Here is a 26,189-nt window from a genome sequence, read left to right on the forward strand (position 1 = left end):
TTACTTTAATTTGTAGGATTTGTTTAAAAATACTTTGTTCCTTTGTCTTGTTCTAGTGTGATTACCTTCATAATCTTCGCTCTTTGTTATTATATGTTAGTTTCCACATATGTCTGTGCATGCGTATAAAGTTGCAGTATCATAACTGATCTCAGAACAGTGGAAGATGAGTCCAGGACAAGCACTCCACTTGACATGCACCAGCCTTTGTCAATGGGACACAGTCACGTCCTTCAAAAATGATAGAAACTACAGATACAACAGCTGGAAGTCAAGCTAGCTTCCAGAAACGACAGCCTGCTGCTGCCACGAGTGTAAATTACATGATGAATGCAAACAGGTATCGGATCCGTTATGGGACAGAATGCTGTTCTGAGGTCAGTTGCGAGGAGAGATATTGGCTTCCACTTCGTATCGTTCTAAATAATGTCTAATTTTTGCTTTAACAGGGGAAGCACTGCTTTCCAAAGGCGGAGCTGGGAGGCGACTCGTGGGGGAAGGAGCTGGGGCCTCCAGGTGCATGTCTGGCAGCGAGCATGTCAGGCTCCGCCCCCGCTGCTTGCCTTACTCGCCCTGACGGCACGCCACCCGGAGGCAGCAAGGAAAATTTGCCTTGAATGGACAACGCTCTAACGTGCCCTCCTGACGTTTACCCACCTGACAGTGAAACTTCACTATGACTCATTTTACTTTTGACACTAGAGTAGATTCTTGTTTATTGCTCTTTACTTTTACCAGAGTACAATTTCAAACCGAAGGTGCGGAGAAAAGACACGGGAATGTGCGGGTGTAATGAACAACGCTATCAGGTTGCGTTATGGAAAATGAAGGACACATGTTTTGGAGCTTGATCTTTTTTTTTTCGAGGGGATAAAAGTTTGGATGTTTCAGCATCTGCTGCTTAGATTTAAAGCATTTTAGTTTTTAATCTGTCTTATGTGACTCCGCTAACTTGATGGAAGAGCAGTATTAAATCGCTCGAGTTTCCCTTTTGGAGTGGAGAAGATTTCATCCACCACTTCAGAGTTCACGGCTCATCAAAGGCAGAAATCTCGATTTTCCACTTTGCTTCAGACCTTGCCTCAGCTGCACTTTTGTTACCGTTGATGAAGCAGGTTGTTACATTTGACCAAAAAACACTGTGTTCTTGACCTTTTCCTGCAAAAATTTCCCTGCGCGTTCGTGACAACGCTGCTGAAATGCTACAGTATGACGACTCAACGTTGTTGCATCAGGTTGGCAAAGTCACTGGAGAGACGGGGGGGGGGGGGGTTACGGAGACAAAGACTGGGAAAGACAAAAAGTGAGAAATTGAAGCAGACAGCAGGAGAGGCAGAGTGGAGCGAGGAGCAAGAGAGCGTGTGAGACAGAGTTTTCTTGGCAGAGCTCCCCGAAGCGCTGCACATTCCCGCAAGATTAATTGAAGCTGTTTCTGTTTTTGTTTTTTCAGCCTGTGAATTACCTCCAGATTATAGAGAAACAGCTGTTCACCCACTTCGCCCGGACTCAGCCTGTGTGATTATGCATCGAGTGACAACCAAGACAAACATCCAAGCGCTCGCGCTCGAGCTGCCCCCGACGCAGCCTTCGCGCCTTTCTGACGTTCGTTCCGTTTCACAAACTGTCACTCATTTACATAACTATTAATAAAACAAAACCAGACACGACAATTACAACGACAAAGGAATATTTATTAAATCTTTTTTTGTTGTTTGTTTTAGTTAGTCATAGCTGCTCCAACACGTGTATTTACAAAGAAATGGCCTTTTTGTAGAAAAGTCTAGTGAGGGGCTGAGCAGGAAACAGACATTAGAACAGTTTAGATGAGTACAGGAGAGGATGGCGCTCATATAGGCACAAGGTACAGTTACTACAATGCTAAAAGAAATGTGCAGTTTTGTGGCACATCCATGTCATGTTTGGGGAAAAAAAAAAAAAACACACAGTTGTGGCTAAAGTAACAAAACATTCCCAATGCTAGATGCACTGACAAAAGCACACATCCTTTTTTTTTTTTTTTTTTTTTTTTCTTTTTAAATACAGAGGATGGAGAACAGACGCTGCAAGCCAGGGACACAGTGGTGTTAGCTTCAGGCTACATGGTACCAAAATCAGGTGAAGAAGAAGTCCTCAGAGCACAGTACACTGCCCTCCTTGTAGCACAGTTTGTTCGAAAAAACATGAAACATCAAAATTTGATGTGGGAAAAAACAGACTTTCTCCTGCCGCCACAAACGAACACATCGAGCATCTACACCAAGAAAAAGTCAATCGCATCTCCCGGATCCCGCAAACATCGTCACAGCAACCTCAACCGCAACAGCCGGAGGTGAAGATTATCGAGAGACCACAAATGGAAACAAAGATCATACTGCACCTTGAAGACACTTTGGATGCAACATTACAATGAACAAAAGCAGTTTATTTTTTCCTTAAAAAAAAAAAAAAAAAAAAGGGAGAGAAAACGGATGTTTTCAGGTTCTTGGAGATCCATCTGTTCTTTCTTCAGGCCCTTTGATTCATGATTGTAACGCGACCACACTGCATGTTTGATATGTGCCATGTTTGCACAAACACATGTACAATGTTGATCCTGTTTTTTTTCTATTTCATATAAAAGACATATAAAATGAAATAAAGCATTTTTTTTTATTACAAACATTGACTTTTTTTTCTTGCTAAGAACATTAATGTGTCAGTTAAATCGCCCTTTAAAAGAGGTGTGAAAAAAAGAGAAAGTATCTAACACTGTATGTTACAACAGGCTAATTGTTGGATACACAGTATCCACAAAACTAACTGATTGGTTTTTCTCATTGTGGCATGGCTAGAGGCAAAGAGTTCAGTGACAGTGGACTTTAATTGTCGACCAAACTACGTATGTGGAGGCTGAAAGGTGTCAGGAGGAAAAGTAATTAGTGCCCTCAAATTAAAAATGATTCCCTGATCATCAACATGCTGAATGTACTTATTCACTTCCATTCACTGGTCTTTAACTGAGAAATTTACGGGATGACTTTCACATATTGTAATGTTATGTCGCACGCTCAGCTGATATTTAATGACATTTTAATAGATTTCATTCTGAGATATGAGAATGTTCTTTAGGTTTTTGTGTGTGAAACAGACAGAAATCAAACAGTGTGAGATTATCTTGTAAAATTCAGTAGTTCAAAAGAATTCACGAATCCAAGAAATGACTTGGAGAGTATTGTATTAATGCTGCAACTTTCAAATAAACATAAATATCAACAGAATTCTGTCATTTGCAAACTGAGAGGGTGAAGTATTTATTTAAAGGGGCACTGCACCAATTTAACTCAGTAACTTCCATTTCTTAAAAAGTAATTTTCTAAAGTTTGGGAAAAAAATGACCCTAATGACATCGCTATGACATCATATGTTCAACAGTTTGGGCTTGACCTCGCTGACACCAAGCAGTCTCACAGAGTGTTAGGGCCACTGTCAAGGGAAATAAAAATCTGATGCTTGCTAAGAAAATTACATTTTATTCTTATAATAGTAACTGTTTCTCATATATTATGAATAAAATTACAATTTGACTTTAATAATAATGTAACTTTATACTTATTATATTTTGATTTTTTCTAAAATTACAATTTTATTCTTGTGTTGTCATTATTATTATTATTATTATCATTGTTGTAAAATGATGAATTTACTCCCATAAAGCTTTTTCTTCTAAACTTCTGATTTACTCTCATAATAGCCTTATTTTATTCTCTAAAGTTCAACTTTATCCTTCTAATATGACCTACTTTTCAAAATTCTGACTTTATTCTCATCATTATGACTCTTCTCATTATGGCTTTTATATTAAAATGATTATTTTAATCTCAGTCTGATCTTATTTTTCCCCCTAAAGTGGCCCCATACTCCTTTGCACTGTACCAGATGAGCAGGTACTGCAGGGGCTCTGTAAATCTAGCAGGGCTGTGGTTTTCGTTTGGCAGTGAGCGCACGTGAAGGTAACAGTGCTGCTGAAGCTGACGTGTGGATAGGATATGTTTACCGCACGTATCTGTTTTAAAAAAAAATAATAAAACAAAGCAGAAGAAGAACAGGAGTATTGATCTCAGCAGGAGCACTACGAAGCTTCACATCTCACTCCTTTCCCCCCCTCTCAGGTCCACTGGTGGTAGAGTTTCAGTTTGGCCTGGAGAGAACAGGACACCTCGCTCTGTTTATTCCATCTCGCCTGGTGGTCGATTTTTCATTCCAGAAATAACCGGCGCGAGGGTGCCCCTGGTGTATTTTCTGTACAGACGGCACTTTACACAACATCAAAGAATGCAACCCCAGACCCACACACACACACCGCTACCACCTGCTCTGTAACTCAGTCACTGTCTCTCAGAAACATCTTTAGCCACAGAAAACTTGTGCTGCTTTATTCGAGGAGGAGTAAACCCCCCTCCATCAGAAAAAAAAAAAAAAGACTAAAATCATTTCTTACCTCATGTTAAGCATGGACGCATCCCTGAACTTTTGTAGGAAATTTGCCTCTATATACAATAGTTGTGTTATGACAGTGATTCACAAAAGCAATAGTGTAATAGTAAAACTACAATTGTGACATTCGTTAATGACAAAAATTCGAGACACAAATATTCTATGATTTCTACACCCTGATAGCACATCAGACTTTTTTTTTTTTCTTCCTGGATAATTAAAAAAACCGTCATCAGCAATCGATCCAAACAGATACATAAACTGTACGCAGTGTTTTTGTATCATATATGATTGTTTCAACTGAACTGTGAGTAATATGAACTAACTTGAATGGGAAGTGTACTTTGTTTTTTATTGCCTTTCTACTGTACTTACAGACTAAACCAGAACAGAATAAAAGCACGAGGACTTCACAATAAATAGGAAAATACATTTTGCCTGGCAAAATACCATATTGACTTCTAATGCTTCGCTCAAATATTTTACTGTACACTCGTGTTGTCTGCTACAATTGAATTACGTGATTTATTAAAAAAACAAAAAAACAAATACATTATTCAATCATTAACTCGCCTCTATCCAAACACTAAAAGATGAGTGCTTCTTTAAAATTTTCTTTCTTTCTTTTCTTTTTTTCTTTACTCTCAACAAGGGTCCTCCACAGTCTGAGACGATGCATCCTTTTTAACCTGAGAGGAAGGTTAAGTCATCAAAGGCCTGTCCTGTAACTCCACTTGCCCTCGGCAACAGTCTCCTAGCAACAACATCCCCCTTGTTTTCCCTTCCGTTGGCCCGCTATGTGATGTGTTGCTCCCAGATCTTCTTTGAAACCTTTTTCCACTTGGACGTGAGATTTAATCATGTTACATGTCGGGGGTGTTTACGTGATGTTCCTGAACACAACGATGTTAAGAGTCTGTAAACTTCAGAGGGATCCTGCTGTGCTTCTTTGCCATTCAAGCTAAAGAGTGTACTGATTGTGTAGTTTGCGTTCAAATGTGTGTATATGTTTAAAAGCATGTATGCGTGCTTCGCTCAAACACAAATAAATGTGTAACATCTGCATACTGTGAACAGCAGCGAGGCGAACAGGTAAAGAGACTCTTTCACCTCGGGGTGGGGGCTCGACCATCAGCACCCACCGGAAAGTCAAGAATCACACTAGTTGGCATTTTCCAAAGTCAAAAAAAAAAAAAAAACATCAAAGGCTTCGGCGTCGAAGTCCTTTCCTCTCTCTTCTCTCTGAGAGAGATTGTCAGTGTTTTTTTTTTTTGTTTTTTTTAAAAAGTGCTCCTTCAGGGGAGGGGTTGTAGGGTAGGGCAGGCCTGTGGTCCAATCAGGACAGTCCATTCCTGCAAGAGATTCCTCACACTAGGCGCTATAAAGACAAGATGGCAGCCAGGAGTATGAGGGCGGAGCTGAGCAGGACGACTGAAGTCTGGCACCGGCCGACAGAATTCACATCCCTTCGAGACGGTTCCGGAGACTCGTGACTGATGCCGTCTGAGGGGGGGGAGAAAGATGGAAATGATCATCGTTAACAGAAGCGATGGTTTGGTTTTCTCTGAGCTGAAACACTGAGGAAATCAGACACTGTTCGTCATGCACGGGGATAAATGAGCACAGACATGTACAACAGGGCTGCATTACCAACCAGGAGAAGCCTGCGACTGGCCCCAGGCCCCACACCCTCATATTAATCATGTGTCAGTTGTTTCATGGTAAATTGAATAACTGCTTTGGTTGGGAATATGCACCCCCTAAAGCAGAGTATGAACTGAAATGAAAAGCACCTTAAAGAGCAACACAACACCAAGTATTAGCTCTAACACAGCCGCTCCACTTAGTCTGGTAATGCATCCAAACCCAGAGGCCTGTGTCAGAATTCAAACGGTGCTAAATAGGATTCAGTTTGAAGTAAATTAGAGAGCTTTAGAGGTGCTGGTAGGTGGAGAGGCTAACTGTCTCCTGGCTGTAGCTTCATGTGTGATGGGCAGACTCAGCAGAGTCTCTGCACAAAAGTGAAGGAGATTATTTTCCCAAAATGTCAAACCATTCCTTCGACCAATTTATTCCAAAACAGGGGGTCCATAGGGGCCCAGAGCAAATTTCTGCCCCAGGGCCCTCTAGTGTGTTAATGCAGCTGAGCAAGAACTGTCGACAAAGACAAAGCCCACATAGACACGGAAATGAAAATGTTGACACACAGTAGTGACAGAAGGATTATCGGGTTAATCAGGTGGTAAGGACAAAGCCACGGTCTCGTGTTCACAGCCAAACACAAGGAAGCTCTGGCCCATATATGGCTAATACATGGGCCAATTAGTGTTGAGACTGGGCTCCAGTTAGCAGCAGTCAGTACGCTTCCATTAGAGTTTATAGAAAGTAATATTATAGATATACGGTTTTTGCATAATAAAAGCCATACTGCATCAACAGCACAATTAAAAGTCCAGCTGATTTGGTCCGTGTGCTGATTCTTCTTTGTAAACTTTTAACTTAGCTACTTTCTTTTTTAATTTTTTTCACTCAAAGCCTCATTAGATTAGACTCTTTAAAAAGTCATGACGTACAAAGTGAAAGAAAATTCTAAAGGAAATGAAAAGAAAAGAGAATTATCAGCAGACGTAGCAGTTGTGGGACATTTTAATCTCTAACACACACCCACACACACACACACACACACACACACACATTATGTACTGTATATTCCCACCAACCTCTGGGTTCTAGGGAGTTGTGATTGTTGTCCTCAAAATCGACCCCTTCCTGCACGCTCCCGGTGTTTTTCACACAATTGTCTTTGAGAAACAAAGTGGGGAGAGAGATGGGAAGATTAGACAAATCCAACGTCAACCCGCCGAGCACCCTGATCACAAGCTGGTGCACAACAGCATGGAAAAACCCGGCAGAGTAGACACAACAATCTGTGACTCACTTTGTGGCCTGACGAAGACTTTGAGTCGAAGGCAGCTCCGTCTTCCCTTGTCGTCAGTGATGGAGGCTGTGGAACGAGAGAACACGTTCAACACGTTACCTACATTTTTCCATTTGAAAATGCTTCACGTGATCTAATCTCGGGCTGCGTGATTAGAGGCTGGAATGACTGGCACTGTTTTCATGCTCAACAATGAGATCATGATGATTTCACCATCGTTGGAATCAAAACAGTTTTGCTGCACTTCAACATTTTGCTTCAAATGCATGCGATATAAAGAAAATAGCTTTGGTACATTATAAAAATGAAACATTCTTCACTGCACATTATCAGTTTCAATAAAGAAAATCTGGTATAAAAATTAGATTTTTATACTTTTTAGCCCTAATCCTTGGCAGGTAGCACCTTCAGTTTGCCTACTGTTAAATGACAATAGCTGGTTATGTTTAAGTATATATTCTTAAGTATATATGTATTAAGCTGTTAGAGCTGGCAGAATGTAGTCCTATAACCATAGGACTCTGGTTTCTGGCTTAAGAAATCCTTCCTTATTCACCACCATTGTCAAGATGTTGGCCTGGGCATCAGACCTCAGTACTTTCTTGGTGATACCACATGTATGGTCAGATTTGTTGTTTACCTTGTTTACTTATTCCTTTATGTAATAGCTCCTGTTTAATAGAGACAGATGGGAAATGCAGGGAGAGAGTATGGACGGCCAGGAGTCGAGCCAGGGACTCACTGCTCAGGTTGTTTGAGCCCGTGTGGTATCCATCCTAACCATTCATCCATCAGGCTGCCCCACATAGCTCCCGGTTTGAATTGAAATTTGATCAATTAAATTTTGGGAAAATTCTTGTACAGACGCTTGTGTTTAGACAACATTTAATATTTAAGGAGGTTTGGCTTCTTCTGATAAATGAAAAAATGGGTCCTGTAAAAAATACACTGATATTTCTAGAGATGAACTATTGCTGTGTTTTGGTTATGCATGACATGTACATGATTATGTGTCCAGGATCTCCCAGCCTGGACACCATTTCACTTGATGTTGTTGTAATCCACTGACAAATTCAAAATCATCAAAGTCCTGTTGATTCAGTATGACATTAGATTGGTTTTGATCAAGGTCTATTTATAAAGTATTTTCAATATAAAAAAAAAAAATACAAACAGAACAATGTATCCAATCCGATACCAAGTGTTTACCCAACCCACTCACTAACCAGACCTACACCACTGAGTAAAAGTTAAGTCATTCCCGAGGAGAACGTAAATATTAAATTCTCTAACGATTTCATTCTCTGCTTCCAATTCTTTCTACAAATGTCAAGAATTCCGGCGCAGACCCTTAGAGAGAGTCTTATCTCTCTCTGTTCCAGTGAGAACACACGGGGGGGGGTCTTTCCAGCTGAACAGTATGAGCTGCCTGGAACAACAAAGTGTAGAAAGCCGGCATGTTGCACTTGTGATTGTTTAGATCCACGCCCTGCGATGTGACATTAGATTGTTTATAATAATCGGCTGATCATATCTAATGCCGGCTTCATGTTACGCAACATCAGCCCTGTGATGATGGCCCCCAGGCCATCATCACAGGTGAGGGCTCCTGGTAACAAACATGTGTGTCAGGCTCAATAAAATACATGTCTTTATCCCATGCAGTGTATCACAGAAGACGACTGACGCAGCATCTGGGACCTTTCACCTCAAAAAAACCCCCCAAAAAAACACTTCTTTGCTTTCTCTGGCCTAATGTGACAACTTCAAGAGGTCTGATGATGCTGAACTGCTGTTTAACTCCAGTGTGTTCTGTATGTAATGAAAGTCTTGAAAGCACACACACACACTACATGCTGTCTCCGAGGCCAAGTCATGGTCAAAGCCTGAGCTGCATCTCAAAAGACGAAACTATCCTGTTGTATTACACCGAGTTTCCTGGTCCTGGTTCTGCAAACCCACTCAACATTCTCAATTCACATTCACTTGAGCACAGACCTCTTGACTCTGTGAAATCTACCTTCATTCATAAACATCAGCTCAGCAGCAGAGACGAACAAAACGACAAGGTCGATTGTTTCTTCATCAGAGGTATTCCACTCTCTCCTCCTCCAAACACAGTCTGAAGAGCTTTATCTCGCCATCTGAACTTCACTCTCATCCTGATGTGGAAGCATTTCTGCTTCATGTTTCCTGATATGAAATAACTCAATGTCACCCTCATATTTCCATTACTAATTTGGCCACAGGCAGTCATTTCTGCAGATGTGTGGCACGCTGTTATGCTCACCTACAAAATCTCATTTCCTCTGTTTCCTGATTGTGAAAGGCAAAGATTAAAAAAAAAAACTTTTTTTTTTGATTGTTTTGCAGAGCTAACAAAACTAATTAGTTTTCAAGAAGTGCTGGGGACCAAGTCGCTAATAGAGTGCTGAGGGTGTCTCCAGCTGTGACGAATGACTTCAACTTCTGTCTTCACTTTTGTCAAGAATATTTCGTCTTCGTCCCACAGTTATATTTTTCTAACCTTTTTCCTCATGTGCATTGATACTCTGACATTTCTGCTGCCTTCTCTACACACAAACACACACAAACACACACACACATACACCCTTGAGTGTGTTTGGAGTTGGGTATGCATGCATGCACGTATGTGGTTGTGGTTTTCCATAGTATGTGCATCTGTGCACAGACGTGTCCGTTGTTTGTCCACAGACACTCCTCAATCCTTTCAGCCAGACACTCCGTGTGATGGATGCAGGCCCGGCGGTGAATTCCGGATAAAAGTAAACCATGTCAGTGTTTCCACTGTCGCACATGACTCAGGCTCTTATTTCAAAAGGCACTTTATCAGATGCCGTGCGGCTGCGAGAGGAGATAAAAATCGTCTTTAAAACTCCGCCATGAGAGGAATATTGAAAGCGAAGCAGCAGAGGGAGGAAATAAACGAGAGAGACACGGTGTCAATCATGCTGCTTCTGTCTGTGTCAGCGGGTATCGAGTAACTTACCTCACACCCTTACGGTGGCGGGAACAGACGGGGAGAACTCACTGTCTCAGTTCCTGCCTCTGAACTCCACTGGCCAAAACTCTTTCTTTATCTCTCTCTCTCTCTTTGCCTCTCATGCTCCTTCTGTCTCTGTTTCCTCGGCTGTCGTTATCTCTCTCTAACTCCTTTTTTTTTGCCTCCATTAAAACGTCTACTTCTGCAGTCTTGCATGAATGTCTTCAGGGATGGCGATATCAGGAAATATTACTGGAAAAAGAAAGAAGCTATTGTCTAGAGCTCCCATGTAGAACATCTGATGAGTCTTATGACATTATTGGGGTTATGGCTGCACCTAACTAGCACTCTGGTTATCAAATGATCCCCTGATGATTTATTGATCAAATGGGTAAGTAGCAAAAAAAATCAGCACTAATCCAGATGGTTGTCCAGATTTCTTTTTATGACTATTTCAGAATGGTTACTATCATTTTTTTTATTTTACTTTTTATTACCAGCCACTAAATCAGTGAGCAAACATGCATAAAACGGCAGGTAACCATAGCAATGATGCATATGCTTCACATAACATTTCCTGTTTACAAGCAACTGAGGAAGCAGTGCAGCATTCGGGGGGAGAATAAAAAGCAGCTTGCATGAAACCTGTGAAATTACCCGTGAATTTGCACGTGACACACACTTTTGCAACACAACTGTCAACCCTGGCAGCTAACGTGCTAAATATTCCCATGGTAATTCTGATGAGTTTATACACATGGTTAGCTCCTCAAGTAGAAAGAAATGACCCGCATGTGCACAAAAATATCAACTGACAGCAGCACAGATAAATGTTAGCATTAGCTTTGGTTGCTGCACAAGTTAAGACAATAGTGCACTCATTCCCGTTACTACGTTCGTTAAGTTAGCATGTGCATCAGCATGTATATTTCCTCAGAATATACGACTGGATAAATGCCAGATGTGCTACATGTCTGAGCTTCACTCCCTACAAACTGTGTCAATACAGGATTCAATCAGTGTTATTGATGCAGCCACACAGGGTCATGAAAAGAGACTGTGCGCATGTTTAAATTTTTTCTCTCTGGAAAATTATAAGCATAACAACGTGACACATTTTCCATCCAAAGCCATCAGCTGTCACCCATTCCCAAAGTGAAACCCTAAACGCATGTCAAACACAGAGCCTTAGCAGTAGCCTCATTCATCAAACAGCAACAGTGTGAAGCTGTCTGACCTTAAAACCGTTGTTTATTCTTGCAGTTTCAGTGTGAAACCAACCACCGCCTTCATAAAATCTGTCCATCGGCTAACAGCTAACAGCTAACTCTGCTCTCTGAGCTAACAGCCAGATTTCCTTATTGGGGTAAGGAACATTTTCCACTTATTACTTTTTGTCATTTTTGCAGTTCTAGGCACAAAAACAACTTTTCCTTGTAAGCTGTCAGTTATTTTGGGTTATATTCTGTCCCCTGCCCGCACACTGCCTCACTGATGACGTCGCTCAGAAGCCCCTCTGTTAATTCCTTGCTGAAACAAACACGGTTTAAAGTGACTACATGTGTTAGATGGCAAAATATTGAAATCACAGTTATCAGCCACTATGACAAACAGGCTGTTCTCATTATTTGTCATGTATAACTTACTACTACTAACACCCAAAACAAGCTGACGATACCACAATGAATTGCAGATGATATGCTGACTCTCAGTTGACATCGAATCTATTTCTTTAGACCAAGTAGAGGCGTCATCTCTGGAAGTTTGGAGAAAAATCAGTGGATTGCCGGATGTACGGATGCCAGTAGGTGCAGTAGACGAATTTATTGGTCAATCACAAGTAGGGAGGAAAAAGAAGCAGCCTCAAAAACAGATCTACAGTCATGAACTGGCAGTAACAGTAGCTGCAGTTGTTTTTTTTTTTTTTTTTTTTTAGATCGTAAAAGGTGAAATTAAAAGTATAAAACTGCTTCAGCCTCTGGAGAAATAAAACACAGCCGCTTCCTGTTTTCCTTTGGTAAGCAGTAGCCTATAATGCACCCTGCAGGTCTCATATATCAGCAGAACTTGTCATGTATTATCTCTTTCAAATTATCTGCTTTCATTTGTTTGTTTGATTTTTTTTTCATTTTTTGTATGGTCATTAAACACTGTAGTTATTTGGGATTACTGGTCATGATGCATATTAAACCTGAAGATGATCCTTTACCCTCCACAACATCGCCTTGTTTCTTACTAAAATGTTAAAGTTGCATCTGTTGCAGGATCTTTTCTTCCTTCTTTCTCACTTCCTCACCCTCTCTTTTTCTCTCTCCCTCTACCAGCAGCCCTTCACAGATCCCAACACACACACAATTATCCGACTGTCTCTCTTCCTCTCTCTCGTGTCTGCCACTGAGGTCAGAGTCTGGCTTTCCTGTCCTGGAGCAACACAGCCGAGCTTCGCTGTGACTGTAACTCCAGCTCTGCCTGCAACCCTAGACTCAGAGCGTTAGTCAGGTCATCTTGACGCTGCCTCATCGTGATGGTGAACCTCCCGGTCACACGCTCAAGACACACTATACACGTTCAAGTCATGTGCCGCTGGACCCGTGATCATGCATCCAGCACCAGCAACACATGTCACTGAACAGGCTGGGATGGCGTGTAAGGCCTGGCTTTAGTGTAGCTGTGAGGTGAATTAGACAGATTCTGGTATAAATAACCTACTGTAGGATCAGGTGTTTTTCTTGTGATGATCGGTTTATCTTGGGGAACAAAGCCCTTTGTCTTTGCTTCAGCTGCAAGAAGCTAAAGGGAAACTGTCGGGGCACTGTGCTGGCGGGGTTCATGTCATTATCGATGTAGATCTGCACTGGCTGTATGAAGCGGGACCCAGGCGTTTGAAGCGCGAGGGCTTTACAGGGAGACAGTCATCCCTCTCACACGGGGAGAGCCAGACTCTCAACTGTCTCCTCTGAAAATTGGATTTCTATCCCCTGAGATTAGGATCAGGCTTCCCCCGCTCCACTGCGGCTCTATTAGAAAAACATGCCGCCCTCTGAGGCCATGAGAAGCTTGCAGCGCAGACCTCGTCGTCATCTTGGTGACCTTTGACCTTATAGGACCGGCCGCAATACTGATCCCACACCAGGCTTTCCCTCGGGTGTCTGTCTGTCTGCCAGGCGGGCAGGCCTGTAGCCAACTGCAGGTGTCATCTATTTGACGTGGCCCCGCCTCCTATTCCCCCCCTGCCTGGGGCAAATGACAATCACCACGAAGGAGGACAAAGGAGTGTCTGTCTACACTGAGACAAGCAGACATGAACCCCCTTTCTGTGTCATTTACATTGCCACTTAACAGATTCCCAAACCATATTATATGTACAACACAGGTATTAACTATCAGCTATTGTCAGGCTTTGCTAGAGCAAGACACTGCTAACATGCAATTTGACACTGATACCAGCAGCTGATAAAACATACAGTAGTTTACTGTAGTGCAGCCAGAATTTCTGGATCTGGATGATGCTGATGGGAAGAAAAACAAAGATCCATCTGGAAAAATATGTTTTTCCTGTAGTACAGCAAGACATTTTTCTTACTGCATCGCATTTCAAGATTCCAAATGAAAGAAAACTGACATGGCAGGCTTGGAAAGTAATAGTCCTGTTTTCTGCACAGACAATCTGAAGTGTTAAGACAGTTGGAGCGCCTCGAGGCTTGGATGGACATCAAACTCTAATACAAGAGTCAAGCAGCTGCTTTATAAAATATCTTGTTCTGTGAGTTAGAAAAATAGAGTCATTAGTTCAAGTATGGAGACATAAAAACTTTTTTGGTCCAAAACATTCAGTCACCAAGCCTAAATTCTGTTGGTGCACTGCTAACAGTGAGCTAAAGCTAAGGCTTACACTGTGTAGAAACCTGGTAAAAGACTGAGCAGCTTAAAGCTGCACTAATCAACATTTCTTTATTAACAATGGATTAAATGACTGTGTGTAATGTGAATTGGGTCATACAGTAATGAGGAACCTACAGAGTTTAATGAACTCTGCAGTTGGCCTCAGGTCTCTAGAGTACTTTAGCTTCTTTTGGCTAATTGTTTTGTATTGTTTTGCTTTTTCAGTCCATAGCTTTTTTTTTTCGTTTACTCTGATCAACCTAGTTTCCAGTTGGAAAAGGAAGCTGTTTCAGTGAAAAGCTTTAATAAACCTACTGTACACTACCAGCCTAGCAGCAAAAATCAGGCAAAGGTAGCGACTAGCTAAAGTGAATACGTGTGCATAACTATATAATTCCTCGAGGACTTGGTGGATACCAAAGCAGAGGTTTTTCCAGGTGAACTCTAAATGAGTTCTAACAGTAAATTCTATGATATATACTATATATAATATACTTCATATGATCATTTAAGGAGATAATATGTCAATGTTGTAGTTTTAGCTTGTTCTGCTTCCTGTCGAATGGCCAAAACTCTCACTTTAAGATTCTGAGACAGTTTTAAATGTATTCAACAGATGTGTTGCATTGTTTTGTTCGATTAAAGCTTCTTCTCCACAGCAACAGCAGCTGAGGCTCATGGGTATTGCTGTATTTAGAGCTATTCATCATAAAAACTGACAGAAAATTACGACTTCTCAAAAATGAAAATGAAATAATAAAAACTAATATCCACAAGATAAACTTATAGTACTGTTGCATTATCCAGGTGACTTCAATGTTGAGGAATGAGGAACATGAAGTATTTCATTTAAAGGAAACTTTCACATTGGAATTTAGTGATAAACACTTCCTGAAGCAGTTCTTCTTTCCAACTACACACCTCCATACAATGAGGACAAATATTGGGATTATGTTAAATGCTCTGACAACAAGATCGTGGTATGTTCCCTGAGGTGTCTTTGTCTGTTGTTATTTCATACCGTGCTCAGATCCCATGTCCTCAGAGGAGGAAAAAAAGTGTCTTTGGTGAACAACGATCTGATGGATGAGTCATGAATCTGAGTCAGCGAGAGATAGTCCATATGGCCTGAAACTGCTCAGAGCCATATGGGCTGTCTCTCTGCCTTTCTCTCTCTCTCTTGATGATCAATCATCATCCTAGTCTGCAAGAACATCATCTTCACTGAGTTTCACATCAACCAGAGCCAACTCAGCAAATGAAGCAGAATTAGGCAAAGTATGATTTTTCTTATCAACATCCAAAGGATTGCAACAACATCAGTAATTCTCTGGCAGGGCCAACAATAGACCACAATTTCCCTAAACAGTCACATTTTAAGCAACAGAGTCCAGTAGACTAGCCAACGAACGCAGAGGTCCAACAGAAACATGTAGTGAAGGGTAATACATCAGGACACAAAATACTGCAACAAAAATACAGGTTATATGAGGACAACTTTGATGATCTTGTGATTCCAGATGCTCATTTGTCAGACAGTCCAAGATCAGTGAGGCAAACACAAAAGCGTTGGAGGACATGTAAGGAAAAAATAATAGAAAACGTTCATTGTGATCCTCCCTGTATCATTACAGATCTTCATTTCAGCTTTTAGTGGAGTTTTCAAAGCCACAAAGTGGATTTTGGGGAAATGTGTATGAAACTTGCAGGGAGGACGCAGGAAAAAAATCAAGTCAATGATAAATTGTTTTGTTTTGTAACTTTAAAGGTCCCATATTTTGCACTTTTGTTTTATTCTAGTGTTGACCCATAAGAAGATATATTTGTGGTTTTAAGAACCAAATACCATCCTAATGTAGTTTTACCTCTCCTCTCTCAGGTTTCTCTCTGAAGCTCTGATTCTCTCTTCTGATTGGCTGACTGTTTTCAGAGTGATCAACCAAAAATATACAATAAACCAAATCCTGCAAGGTTGGATGGTGCGTCAGAGTGGGCGGGGCTTGGGGCATGGCTGAGCGCGGTGACTGCTTTGTTGTGACATCATAAAGTTACAGAAGTCCTGACGGCTGGTTTTAAGGCTCAGTTTCTGAATACAGGCTGTGTGCATTTCTCTGTGGACTGAGGCTTTGATACTTTCACAGTATTAATATAGAACCTAGACCTGCTTTATAATCAGAAAAGTCATGGAAATCTGCCTTTATACTATATGGGACCTTTAAAGCTACATTACAGGTGAAATCATTGTTCAAAGGGTCAAATCAGTGAGCAGCCAAAAGATATCATATATCTGATTTGCAGTTCAACAGAACAAAAACATCCTTTCAATCTGGTCAGATGAGCCAAACTGCATATTTTCTTTAAAGTAAATTTTCTGAAACACCTGCTCTGGGTCTGGAGGCTGAAAAACTGCATAAAGGAAAAACTAAATATTGTACTTTGTTGTAAAGCCAAAATAGTTCTGTCTTTCCACTGACACTTGCACTCCTTATTATTCCTGTTCCTGTTAATACCCATGAAGCTCCCCTGACCACGAGTGTCAGCTAAATTCCTAAAAATCTACCATGGAGCTCACTGTATCTCATTTAGTCCCTCTCCTCTGCACCTTCAGGGCATTGACTTCGCTTATGAAAACATGACTTCCCAGCTGCTTGTTTTCCCAAGTCTTCTCACGAGGAGGAGAAAGCTGAGCTCAGCCAGTCAGCAACAAAAGATGCTTCAGACGAGACCTCGACAGCAGAGATGTTTTGCTCCCTCTGGCTTGTGTTTTGGCTTGGCCTTTTTTTTTTTTCAAGGACTTGCAAAACAAAACCCAAACATTGCTGCTGTCTTTTTGCCAGATTCCAGGATGAAACTGATATCGATCTTCTGATGTGGGTCTTATAGAGCTTGTTTTTGCTGTGAATGTCTCTTACTAGTCCTGATACAATACCTGAGTTTCAGTACTGATAACAAAATGACACTTTTTTATGTACATTACTTTGAGAAATGTAAAAAAGTTCTACGAAAGTTTTCTTTTTTCATTTAACACAAAAAAAGTTACCAAGAGATAAACATTATATAAACACAAGCAGCTATACAAGAACTTTACAAAATAATAAATATATTTCGATTTGAGTCAGAAAAAAATCTGATCAAGAAAAAGTAATAAGAATACAAATCTGACCACACAGTCAAAGTCATACTCAGCACATTTCGATTGGAATCAAAAAAGTGGAACAAATGCTGTAAATAGCACATTGAGGTCGGTGCGTACTCACAGATATAATAATACTCTCTGCCGGGGCGAAACTCGAAGCCTAAGGAGAAGGGAGTGAAGAGCTGGAACTTCTCCGAGAACTTGAGCGGTCCGTTCGGCGACAGAGGCCTGTTGCACTCCCAGCGTTTGAAGCCCTTAGCAGTGTGGTCGCAGGAGCTGTAGCCATCGTAGTTCACCATGTAGAGGATGTAGCGCTCGGCCCGCTCGTCGGACACCGGGCCTGTGTAGTGTGGACAGTAGACATCGAGATAGTCGTTGATGCAGACGTCGATGTGGTAGTCACCCCGATAAAACCTGGAAGAGGAGAGAGAGAAAAGAGGGAGATGTGAATAAATCCAGAGACGTGAGAGCTGTGCAGAAGAACATTGAATATGCGTTGGTGTGTTGTCTCAGCCCAAGTCTTTAATGAGTCTCAGTCAAATCTTAAGTCCTTTTTTCATGATTTTCAAAAGATACCTGTTTGAGTGTTTGACCTTTAAAGGTCCATATTTTACACCTTTCCTGTGTTTTATGTGAAGTGTTGATCCATAAGAAGATATATTTGTGGTTTTATCATCTCTGTGTAGTTTCTATGTATCTCCTCTCTCAGGCTTCTCTCTGGAGCTCTAGTAACAACAGGTCAGTGAGCCAATCAGAAGAGAGGAGGCTCTGAGGCTCTCCTCTGATTGGCTGACTGTTTTCTGAGTGATCCAATAAAAATAGAGCAGATTTCAGGTAAACACTCAGAGAAACCAAATCCTGCAAGGTTGGGTGGTGGGTCCAGGTGGGCGGGGCTTAGAGCATGGCTGAGGGTGGTGACTACTTTGATACTTTCACAGTATTAATATAAAACCTAGACCTGCTTTATAATAAGACATGGAAATCTACCTTTGTACAATATGGGACCTTTAATAGCGCTGTGGGGGGAATACACATTCCTACCAGTGGTTTCACACTATTCCAGATACTGACCCTGGGAAATGCAGATGTAAGGTTTCAAAACTGCTAAAAATTGGTGTTTTATGAGGAAGGAAAGTGCATCAGAAGCTTGTTACCACTTGTGCTTACATGACTGGAATCATTTGTGTTCATAAACCACAGTGGGGGACAGTTTCTGTGTGTGTCAGCAATAATACTAACATGATTAATCTATGATCGTGTCAGGTGATTGTTCTACATGCAAGGATAATTCCCACAATGGCATCGTGCGAGAGCATGTGATCGGCGATCTTGACCTTTCTAATGATTTATTTATCCAGTGAAAACATGCTGAGCATGCACGCACTCTCTCTGCAGCAGCCTCCTGCGGTTTGAACACACTTAACATTCAGAAACCCTGAAGCTGCGCGTTGCTCAGGGGCACATCGGCAGCAGCTGTTTAAGTGTGCAGACAGTTACTCATTGATTTGTTTGGGGACACTCTCGCCATTTTGTTCCTTGAAGACGCGTTCTCCACAGAGATACGAGTACTCCAGATCCTGATGACAACACGTGATACTCAGGGTATCTTAGCGAGGCCACAGCTGAAGGAAAATTTCCCATATGTGCAGCGCAAACTGGGGCCGGACTATGAAAGACACATTCAGGCTACGGCTCTTCTGGTTTTGTTTACAGGATCTCATCATGTCAGTCTCAATCATCCCGAACCCTCTTGTGAGACTAAACCGAATCCCCCCTGCAACAGAAACCTCTTACGACACACGCTAGTCCGTCCTAAGCCATATATCAATGTTAGTGCGCCATAGTGATGACTTATACTGGTGCTGAAATTAAAGTCCCCTAGCGTTACAGGGCTAATCCCCTGGTTAGCATGTGCCTTTAGCAGCTTTAAGAGGATCCCTCAGTAGAATGAGATTTTCATTAGCCCAACATGACAGCTTGATGTAGGAGCCCCTTGTGGAATCTCTGAGTCTGGGAAAATGAGGTCTGTTCTCAAGCATCGCCTTGAAACAGCCCCGAGATCTTCCGCCCGCTGTTTACTGTAAACCGAGCGGACAGGAGAAAAGGGGGGAAAGGAGTGCGGTGACGAGATATGCCAGGTATTCATTCCTGGGGAGAGTGATTGGAAACACATATTCCCATAGGCGCCGTATAAGGTTGCATTTCTGAGGCTTTTAGTGGAGACAGATTAAGCCTGGACGGCTGGATGGTTGTGTCTCTGTAGCTGCTAATGGCCCGCAGTTCAGTATCATTGACATACTGACATACTGCGGATGTCTTCAATACTCCACCTCTGTTCATTGACACAGTGTGTCGGAGGGGGGTGGGGGTGGGTGGGTTCCACCGGGCTTCACTGGCTACGGATCGGATATTACACCTCCTCCTGCTCCACGCCCGAGAGAATGGGAATACCAGTCAGCTGATCTAAGGCCATGTGTGGCAGGGAGGAACGGGTCTAGACGCAGCTGCTGCCGCTGACATGTACATGTTGGGGCTTCGGGAGGCATGAGCAGCATAAAGAGAGGTGTGTGCTGGCCGCGGCCTGCTGGGGGTATCAAGTTGTCATTACACAGATTGTAAATGTGCTGCAGGATTAGTGGCCATCCTACTGGGTTTGCAGGGGCCACAACTGAGCGGATGTGTGTGTGTGTGTGTGTGTGTGTGTGCGCGCATGATAGCAGGGTGTGTGTGGGTGTCTTGTGGCATCGTCAGCCATATTCTAATCTTTTTCTCTCTCTAATTATAGTCTGGTCAAACGAGAAACCAAAGCTCTTGTTTTCTCTCCCACTCCCCCCCCCCCCCCGCAGCACCAGCTGAGCACGTTGGCTCCAGGCAGGCACAGCGTGGCTTCCTTTAGCCTCAGTTCCAGAGCTGCTGGCTGATATTATGACTACCAGGGGTCAACCGGCTCCACGGTATCATGTCCTCAGCCAGAAGCACTGTGGGATAGCCTGCTTTGTCCTCCCCTGTCTGTCCTAAGCCTTAAATGTTTAGCTTTAACCTTGCGAGTGTCGGTGGCTGTCAATCAAACCTGACCCAGGAGTAACAACCGAGATTAGTCGGGATCAAGGAGAATTTATAACTAATACCTTTGTGCGACAAAGATGGAGGAAAAAAAGTTTGTGAAAGTGACGACGACCCTGTTCAGAGCTGGATATTTATATTCAGATACATTCAGATTGTGACTGGAGCTGGGACAGTGTTTACTCCAGGCATCAACCTATCCTGTAAACACTGTTGACACTTCTGGGGATTATCCAGAGAAACAGGGAAATTTTATTTATTTTTTTTTTTTTGTTTGGAAAGACAAGCTGTTCTTGAATTTGAAAACATAATTTGAAAAGTTTGAAAACCACAAACAAAATTCCTCTCGCCTCCTTTATTTTGGGATGGAGGCGAAAGTCTAAAAACCTACGGAAAATAAAACCAAATATAACAGGAGAAGTGATTAAATAATTAAACAACAAGGATTTAAAAAGTAGCAAAACTAATTTATGATTGGAAGTAACACCGCCAGTAGACAGAGGAAACTTGTTAGACAGGCATCTGATTTCCCACGGCTGCCATTTTTGTTTTTTCTGATTGTTCATGAATCATTAAAAATGCCCCTTCTTAGTGATGAGCCTGGAAACAACCTGGATTCCTGTCTGCATGCATATAAACTGTATTTTGTAGCAGCTGACTGTTCTTTATTCTCGTCTTAGATGCATTTCTTTTCCCGGCCATCCATTTCTGATTAGATCACTAGACGTTGATCTGGAGGGCCGTCAAACATTCGCAGCCAAGAGGCTAAAATATGGACTTGAGGTGTTACAAAAGATGATAAAATGCACAGTGAGAGTAGCAAGAGCACCAGCACATGCTCCAGATGTTTGCCAGATGGAGGCTATAAGGAGGTTTTTGAGTGGCAGAAATGAAATATTGCTGAGACACGGAGCCGTAAACATACAGCCCGACTCAAGATGTGGAGGGGATGACATTTCCACTCTCTCGCTGTCTTCTGGTTTCTTCTTTAAATTAGGCTGACCAAAGACTTTCTCCTGCTGATCTCCTCTCTGATCTCCACTATGTCCGCGCTGCGGCTCTGGTCCGCCCGTCAACACCTCCCCCACCGCCACCCCCTTCCTTCTGTGGACTGGCCTGAAGCGTGAGAAACCCTCGTTCATTTACCGAGCTAAAAACCTTCTGCAGCGTTCGTGATCTTCAGCATTTCTTCATTTTTTCATTACCAGCAAGATTTATTCACCTGCTTTTTCTCTAGATGGATTTGGTGTTATGTACTTTTTATTGAGTCATTAAGCTTTCCCTGGGCTGATCGAGGCAATTTCAATAGTTGTGTTTTCTTTCTGGCGTAGTTCTGAGCAGCAGGTGGTGGAGGAGGCTGATCGAGGGTTCAGGGGTTTGATAGCAGGAGGTAGAGAGAGCGACCAGGGGAAAAAAAAAGCAGTTCTGCAGTTAAAACTGTCAGTTGAAAATGTGTCATAACGAGCCATTAACAAAATAAAAGCACCTTAATCCTAAATCCATTTGTCCTGGGGATTAATGATCCCTGATTGGCTGAATTACTCACGGCCAGTTAGAGGAGGCTTATCAATGAATCAGGAGCTGGAGCTCTTAACAAAGCACACATCTATGGATAATCCCTCTTTTCAGTCAGCCATCCCCCTCCCACACACACACACACACACACACACACACACACACACTGTTGTTTACTTTCTTTAGCCCCATCTGGTGTGTTTGGCCTGGCACAGGTAAGGTATGACAGAGCCAGTATGGACAGAAACAGACAAAGACGGGGTGGGGGGGGGTTGGTGATGGTGGGTGGTAGATGGAGTGAGTAGAAGAAAAGAGGAATTTTATTATTTGGATTTATTCAGCCTATTCCATTAGTGGTTTTGATTTTATTTTCCGCAAGTTTCCTCTGGCAATCAACAAGTGCTTACAAACACAACCCAAATCACTAAACTCTGACTGAGAGAACGCTGTCTTTATTTGCCAGATTACGAAGCTGTTTCCACGAAATGTTGAAGGAAATTACTGGAAAATTGCAGAACCACGAACCGTTTTATTTCCCAACATGAAGGCCTAAACGCTGTTTCAAAGCCCTCTCCATGTGGCCAACAATTAAATTTGCTGAAGAAATACTTAATTCTTTATTTTTTTGGCACGAATGAAAAAAAAGAACACTGCCTTGCTTCCTGCTGGTATATACTGTATATTTATTCATGGCGTTTTGGTCTGTTTGAAGTCGTGCTTTCCTCTGACACACCTGTCACATATTCAGGTGAGCCATTTTTAGTTATTTCACTGGCATTAAAGCTGTCAAATATAAATATATAGTAAGTATAAAAATAGCAGAAAATACAGCAAGAAATAATTAATCCCCTAAGGTTGGTAAAACCTGCAAATTCCCAGAAAAAATACATCTCAGTGTCCTCGGTGGCAGCTATGGTCCTGAGAGGAAGGAGGACGTGAAGACAGGGAAGGAGAAGAAAAAACTAATTAGTAAGTTTGTTCGTGACAGTTTTATAGTCGTTACAAGTACAATTGAAAAAAGTAAAGAGCCTGAGCCAGAGGAGAGGAGGAGAGCAAGAAGAGGAGAAGCAGAGATGGAAGTGAAGAACAAGAGGGTAGAAAACAGAATGATGGGAGGAGAGGAGATGTAAAGATGAGGGAGAAGAGGGCGAGTGGAAGAGTGCGGGTGAGGAGAACTCAAGGACGAAGGGCAAAGTGAGTGGAAAAGAGAAAAGGAGCAAAAAGAACAGAAGGTAATAGAAGTAGAGAGGAGAGAAGAGGAGAGGAGAGGAGAGATAAAGGGAGACAAGAGAGCAAAATGAGACTAGTAGAATAGAGGAACCAGTAGAAAGGAGAAGAGAAAAGAATAAAAAAGAAGAGCATAAGAGGGAGAAGAAAGGAGGAATGTAGAAGACAAGAAGATAGAAGAAAGCAGAAGGGAGGAAAGGACACAAGACAAGATGATTAGAAGAGAGGAGAGGTAAGGAAAGGAGGAATAGGAGAGGAGAAAAGATGAGCAAGAAGAAGAAGAGCAAGGAAAGGGAAAAACGAGATGGAAGAAGAAGAATGAATACAAAAAAGAAGGCAGGAGAAAGTAAACGGGGGGAGGATAAACCTCCCTCTGGTTGTTTTCCTCATGAACACAGTTGGGTCAGGCGAGGGGCAGCTTCCCAGGGTTATTCCACAAAGGGAGAAAAGAGGAGATGCTTTGAGCCCACAGAAACACATGAAGCTTCTGTCTTAACACACATACACACACACACACACGCACACACGCACACACACACACACACACACACACACACACACACAGCGATAATGTCTGCACTGAAAGACACATAAACCACAGGCCTCATGCTGCTTGTGTTTCAAGCCCCTCTATTTACTCCTCCACAAACCGATGTGTACTAACTGACTTTTTAAAAAAACCCCGTAGTTCCTGATCACAGCCTCTAGGGGGAACTCTCTATGGGGCCAAAAAGGGGGGAATCAAGCCTGGGTCATGTGACGTGATGTCACCAGATGGGGTCTGTCTGTCCATCCCGTTGCCCTCAGGGTTGGGATGTCCCGCTCACCCCTCCCTCCACATACACCATCATTCAGGGCTTTTTGCCGCTGGGAGTTTAAAGCCATTATTACTTAGTTGGCTAATTATATACACACATCTGTCCATGGAGTCACAAACACACACACACACACACACACACACACACACACACACACACACACAGAGTGCATTTAAATGTGTCTGCCAGGGGGCTCAGTCGGACTGGGCGTTGACAGCACAGAGATGGGAAAAATGGAGCCTGTAAAGTATAGACAGTTCTCTGTTTCTGGGTTTTTCCTGCCGGGAACAAAATCAGAGAAGGTGAATAAATGGCCTCAGATTGGAAACACATTGCTGCCTGTGGGACGGCACCTCAGGTAGTTAAAAAATAAAACAAAGGCTGGAGAAAGAGGAAGCAGAGACAGGAAGAGTGGGAGCGGGACGCTCTGCTTATGGATCCTGGTGGTCCTGACTGTGCCAATCACTAATCGTCCTTCAGTGCAGCTGCAGACACACTGTGTGCCAGGCGAACACACAGACAGAGAGTGTGTTATGTAAAGCTTTATGTATAGGCGGATCTCTGTCTGTGTGCAGATTAGGTTTGTTGTTCTTGTACCTTGTGCAGCAGCACACAGTGAGAAAAACTGGAAACTGGCTGAACTGATGCCAAATGACTTTGAGAAATGTACTGATGGTTTTAATGTAATTAAGTTTTTCATTTTAAATAATAAGTTCTCAAATCTTGAATGTTAATTTTAAACACAAACACAAATTTCTGAGGAAGTTCTTGTAAAGAGCTATGTAATCTAATATTTGTATCAGATGAAATATTTCCATGAAAGAAAAGCTGCATGTAAAGGGCTTTTCCCATGATTCAGTGCTCTTCTTCCATAAAGCTGTGAGTCCTCCACCGTTGACAGAATAGTCAAAACTGAAGCACCAGAGGCTGAGATCTCCTGATTTTTAGTCTCTGGTATAAGTCAGGCCTACATTTCCCATAATGCACCCTAAATAATACCTTTCATTAGACGCACCTCGCCTGTCTCATGCCTTTCAAACCCATTATAGGATCAGGATACTGGACTCAAAGATTCCACCCAGTCACTTGAATGAAAGTTGTTCGTCTGGTGCAGAGGACAAAAATGTTTTCTAGCATCTGGGTTTGCTTCCATGTTGTGCGTCCTGCTGCACATGCACATTCACATTTCCCCTGCTGGCGACGCCAGTTCGCTCCCCCTCCTTTTATACACTTAACATCATGATGACGAATCACACGCGAATAAAACAAATATAATCCTCAATGGAGGAAAAATTCATAACTGACCTCGTTTACAGTTCCAGATGTTGTACAGATGTCTCTTATAATGGCAGTTTACGGGGGAAAATACTTTTTGGGCTCAAATCTGAAAGCATAAAATCAGTGGTGTGCCCCTTTAAACCCAAGTAAATATGCATTTATTTGTATTTTATTATTGGAAACTATTACCAGCTGAACACTGTATAAAACACAGCAGGCGATCCGAGTGTGAGTGACTTGATTTGTGTGAACTGACCCTTTAAGATGAATATTTCTGACTGTCTGCAGAGTGACTGAGACAAGTGATTCTCTTCCTGTCTTTACATGGACGGAGCTGGTTAATTACTGACAAAGCTATTCTGGTGTTAAAGAGGTCAAAGCAGCAACAGCAGCATGGGGTTAGTGTCAGTCAACACACACACGCGCGCACACACACACAGCAGGGCTCCGTCATTCAGTCAGCGTAAAACCCCAAGGGGCCGACACACTGACTCATAAACCCCCTCTGTGCCAAACATGGCTGCTCAGGTTGCCATGACGCCAGTTTACAACAACAGAATGTGCCGACCACAGAATCGGCGCTTTTTGACAAACAAGAAGTGTTCGTATCTGCGGGTGTATTCATGCAATCAAGCATATGCAGCACATGAGCCCAGACGCACAGGAACACACACGGACCTCCTCCAATACCACATTGTGTAACTCCAGGAGGTCCCAGAACAGGTCCTGTTAAAATAACCTCACTGGAATATGTCCCATCAGCACCTGCCGGGCAAGTGCACTGAGGAACAACATGCAGGATGCTGCACCTCACTGTGTTTACATGTGATTATGGCGATGATCATACTGTATACC

At 42.3% G+C, this 26,189-nt stretch overlaps 1 protein-coding gene across 1 annotated transcript in view; it reads right to left on the reverse strand.

Moving 5' to 3' along the window:
* Positions 1-1,670: 1,670 nt before the first annotated feature.
* Positions 1,671-26,189, reverse strand: part of LOC130186327 (ephrin-A5b-like) — an 81,816-nt gene continuing 57,297 nt past the window's right edge. Inside the window, exons 2-5 of the mRNA XM_056403371.1 lie at positions 17,555-17,847; positions 7,412-7,477; positions 7,194-7,274; positions 1,671-5,976 (exon numbers count right to left, since the gene is read on the reverse strand). Coding sequence (XP_056259346.1) covers positions 5,852-5,976; positions 7,194-7,274; positions 7,412-7,477; positions 17,555-17,847 — 565 coding nt within the window. The 3' untranslated portion in view covers positions 1,671-5,851. The remainder of the gene's footprint in view (positions 5,977-7,193; positions 7,275-7,411; positions 7,478-17,554; positions 17,848-26,189) is intronic.

This window comes from Seriola aureovittata, chromosome 18 (genome assembly GCF_021018895.1).
Source record: "Seriola aureovittata isolate HTS-2021-v1 ecotype China chromosome 18, ASM2101889v1, whole genome shotgun sequence".
Classification (NCBI taxonomy): domain Eukaryota; kingdom Metazoa; phylum Chordata; class Actinopteri; order Carangiformes; family Carangidae; genus Seriola; species Seriola aureovittata.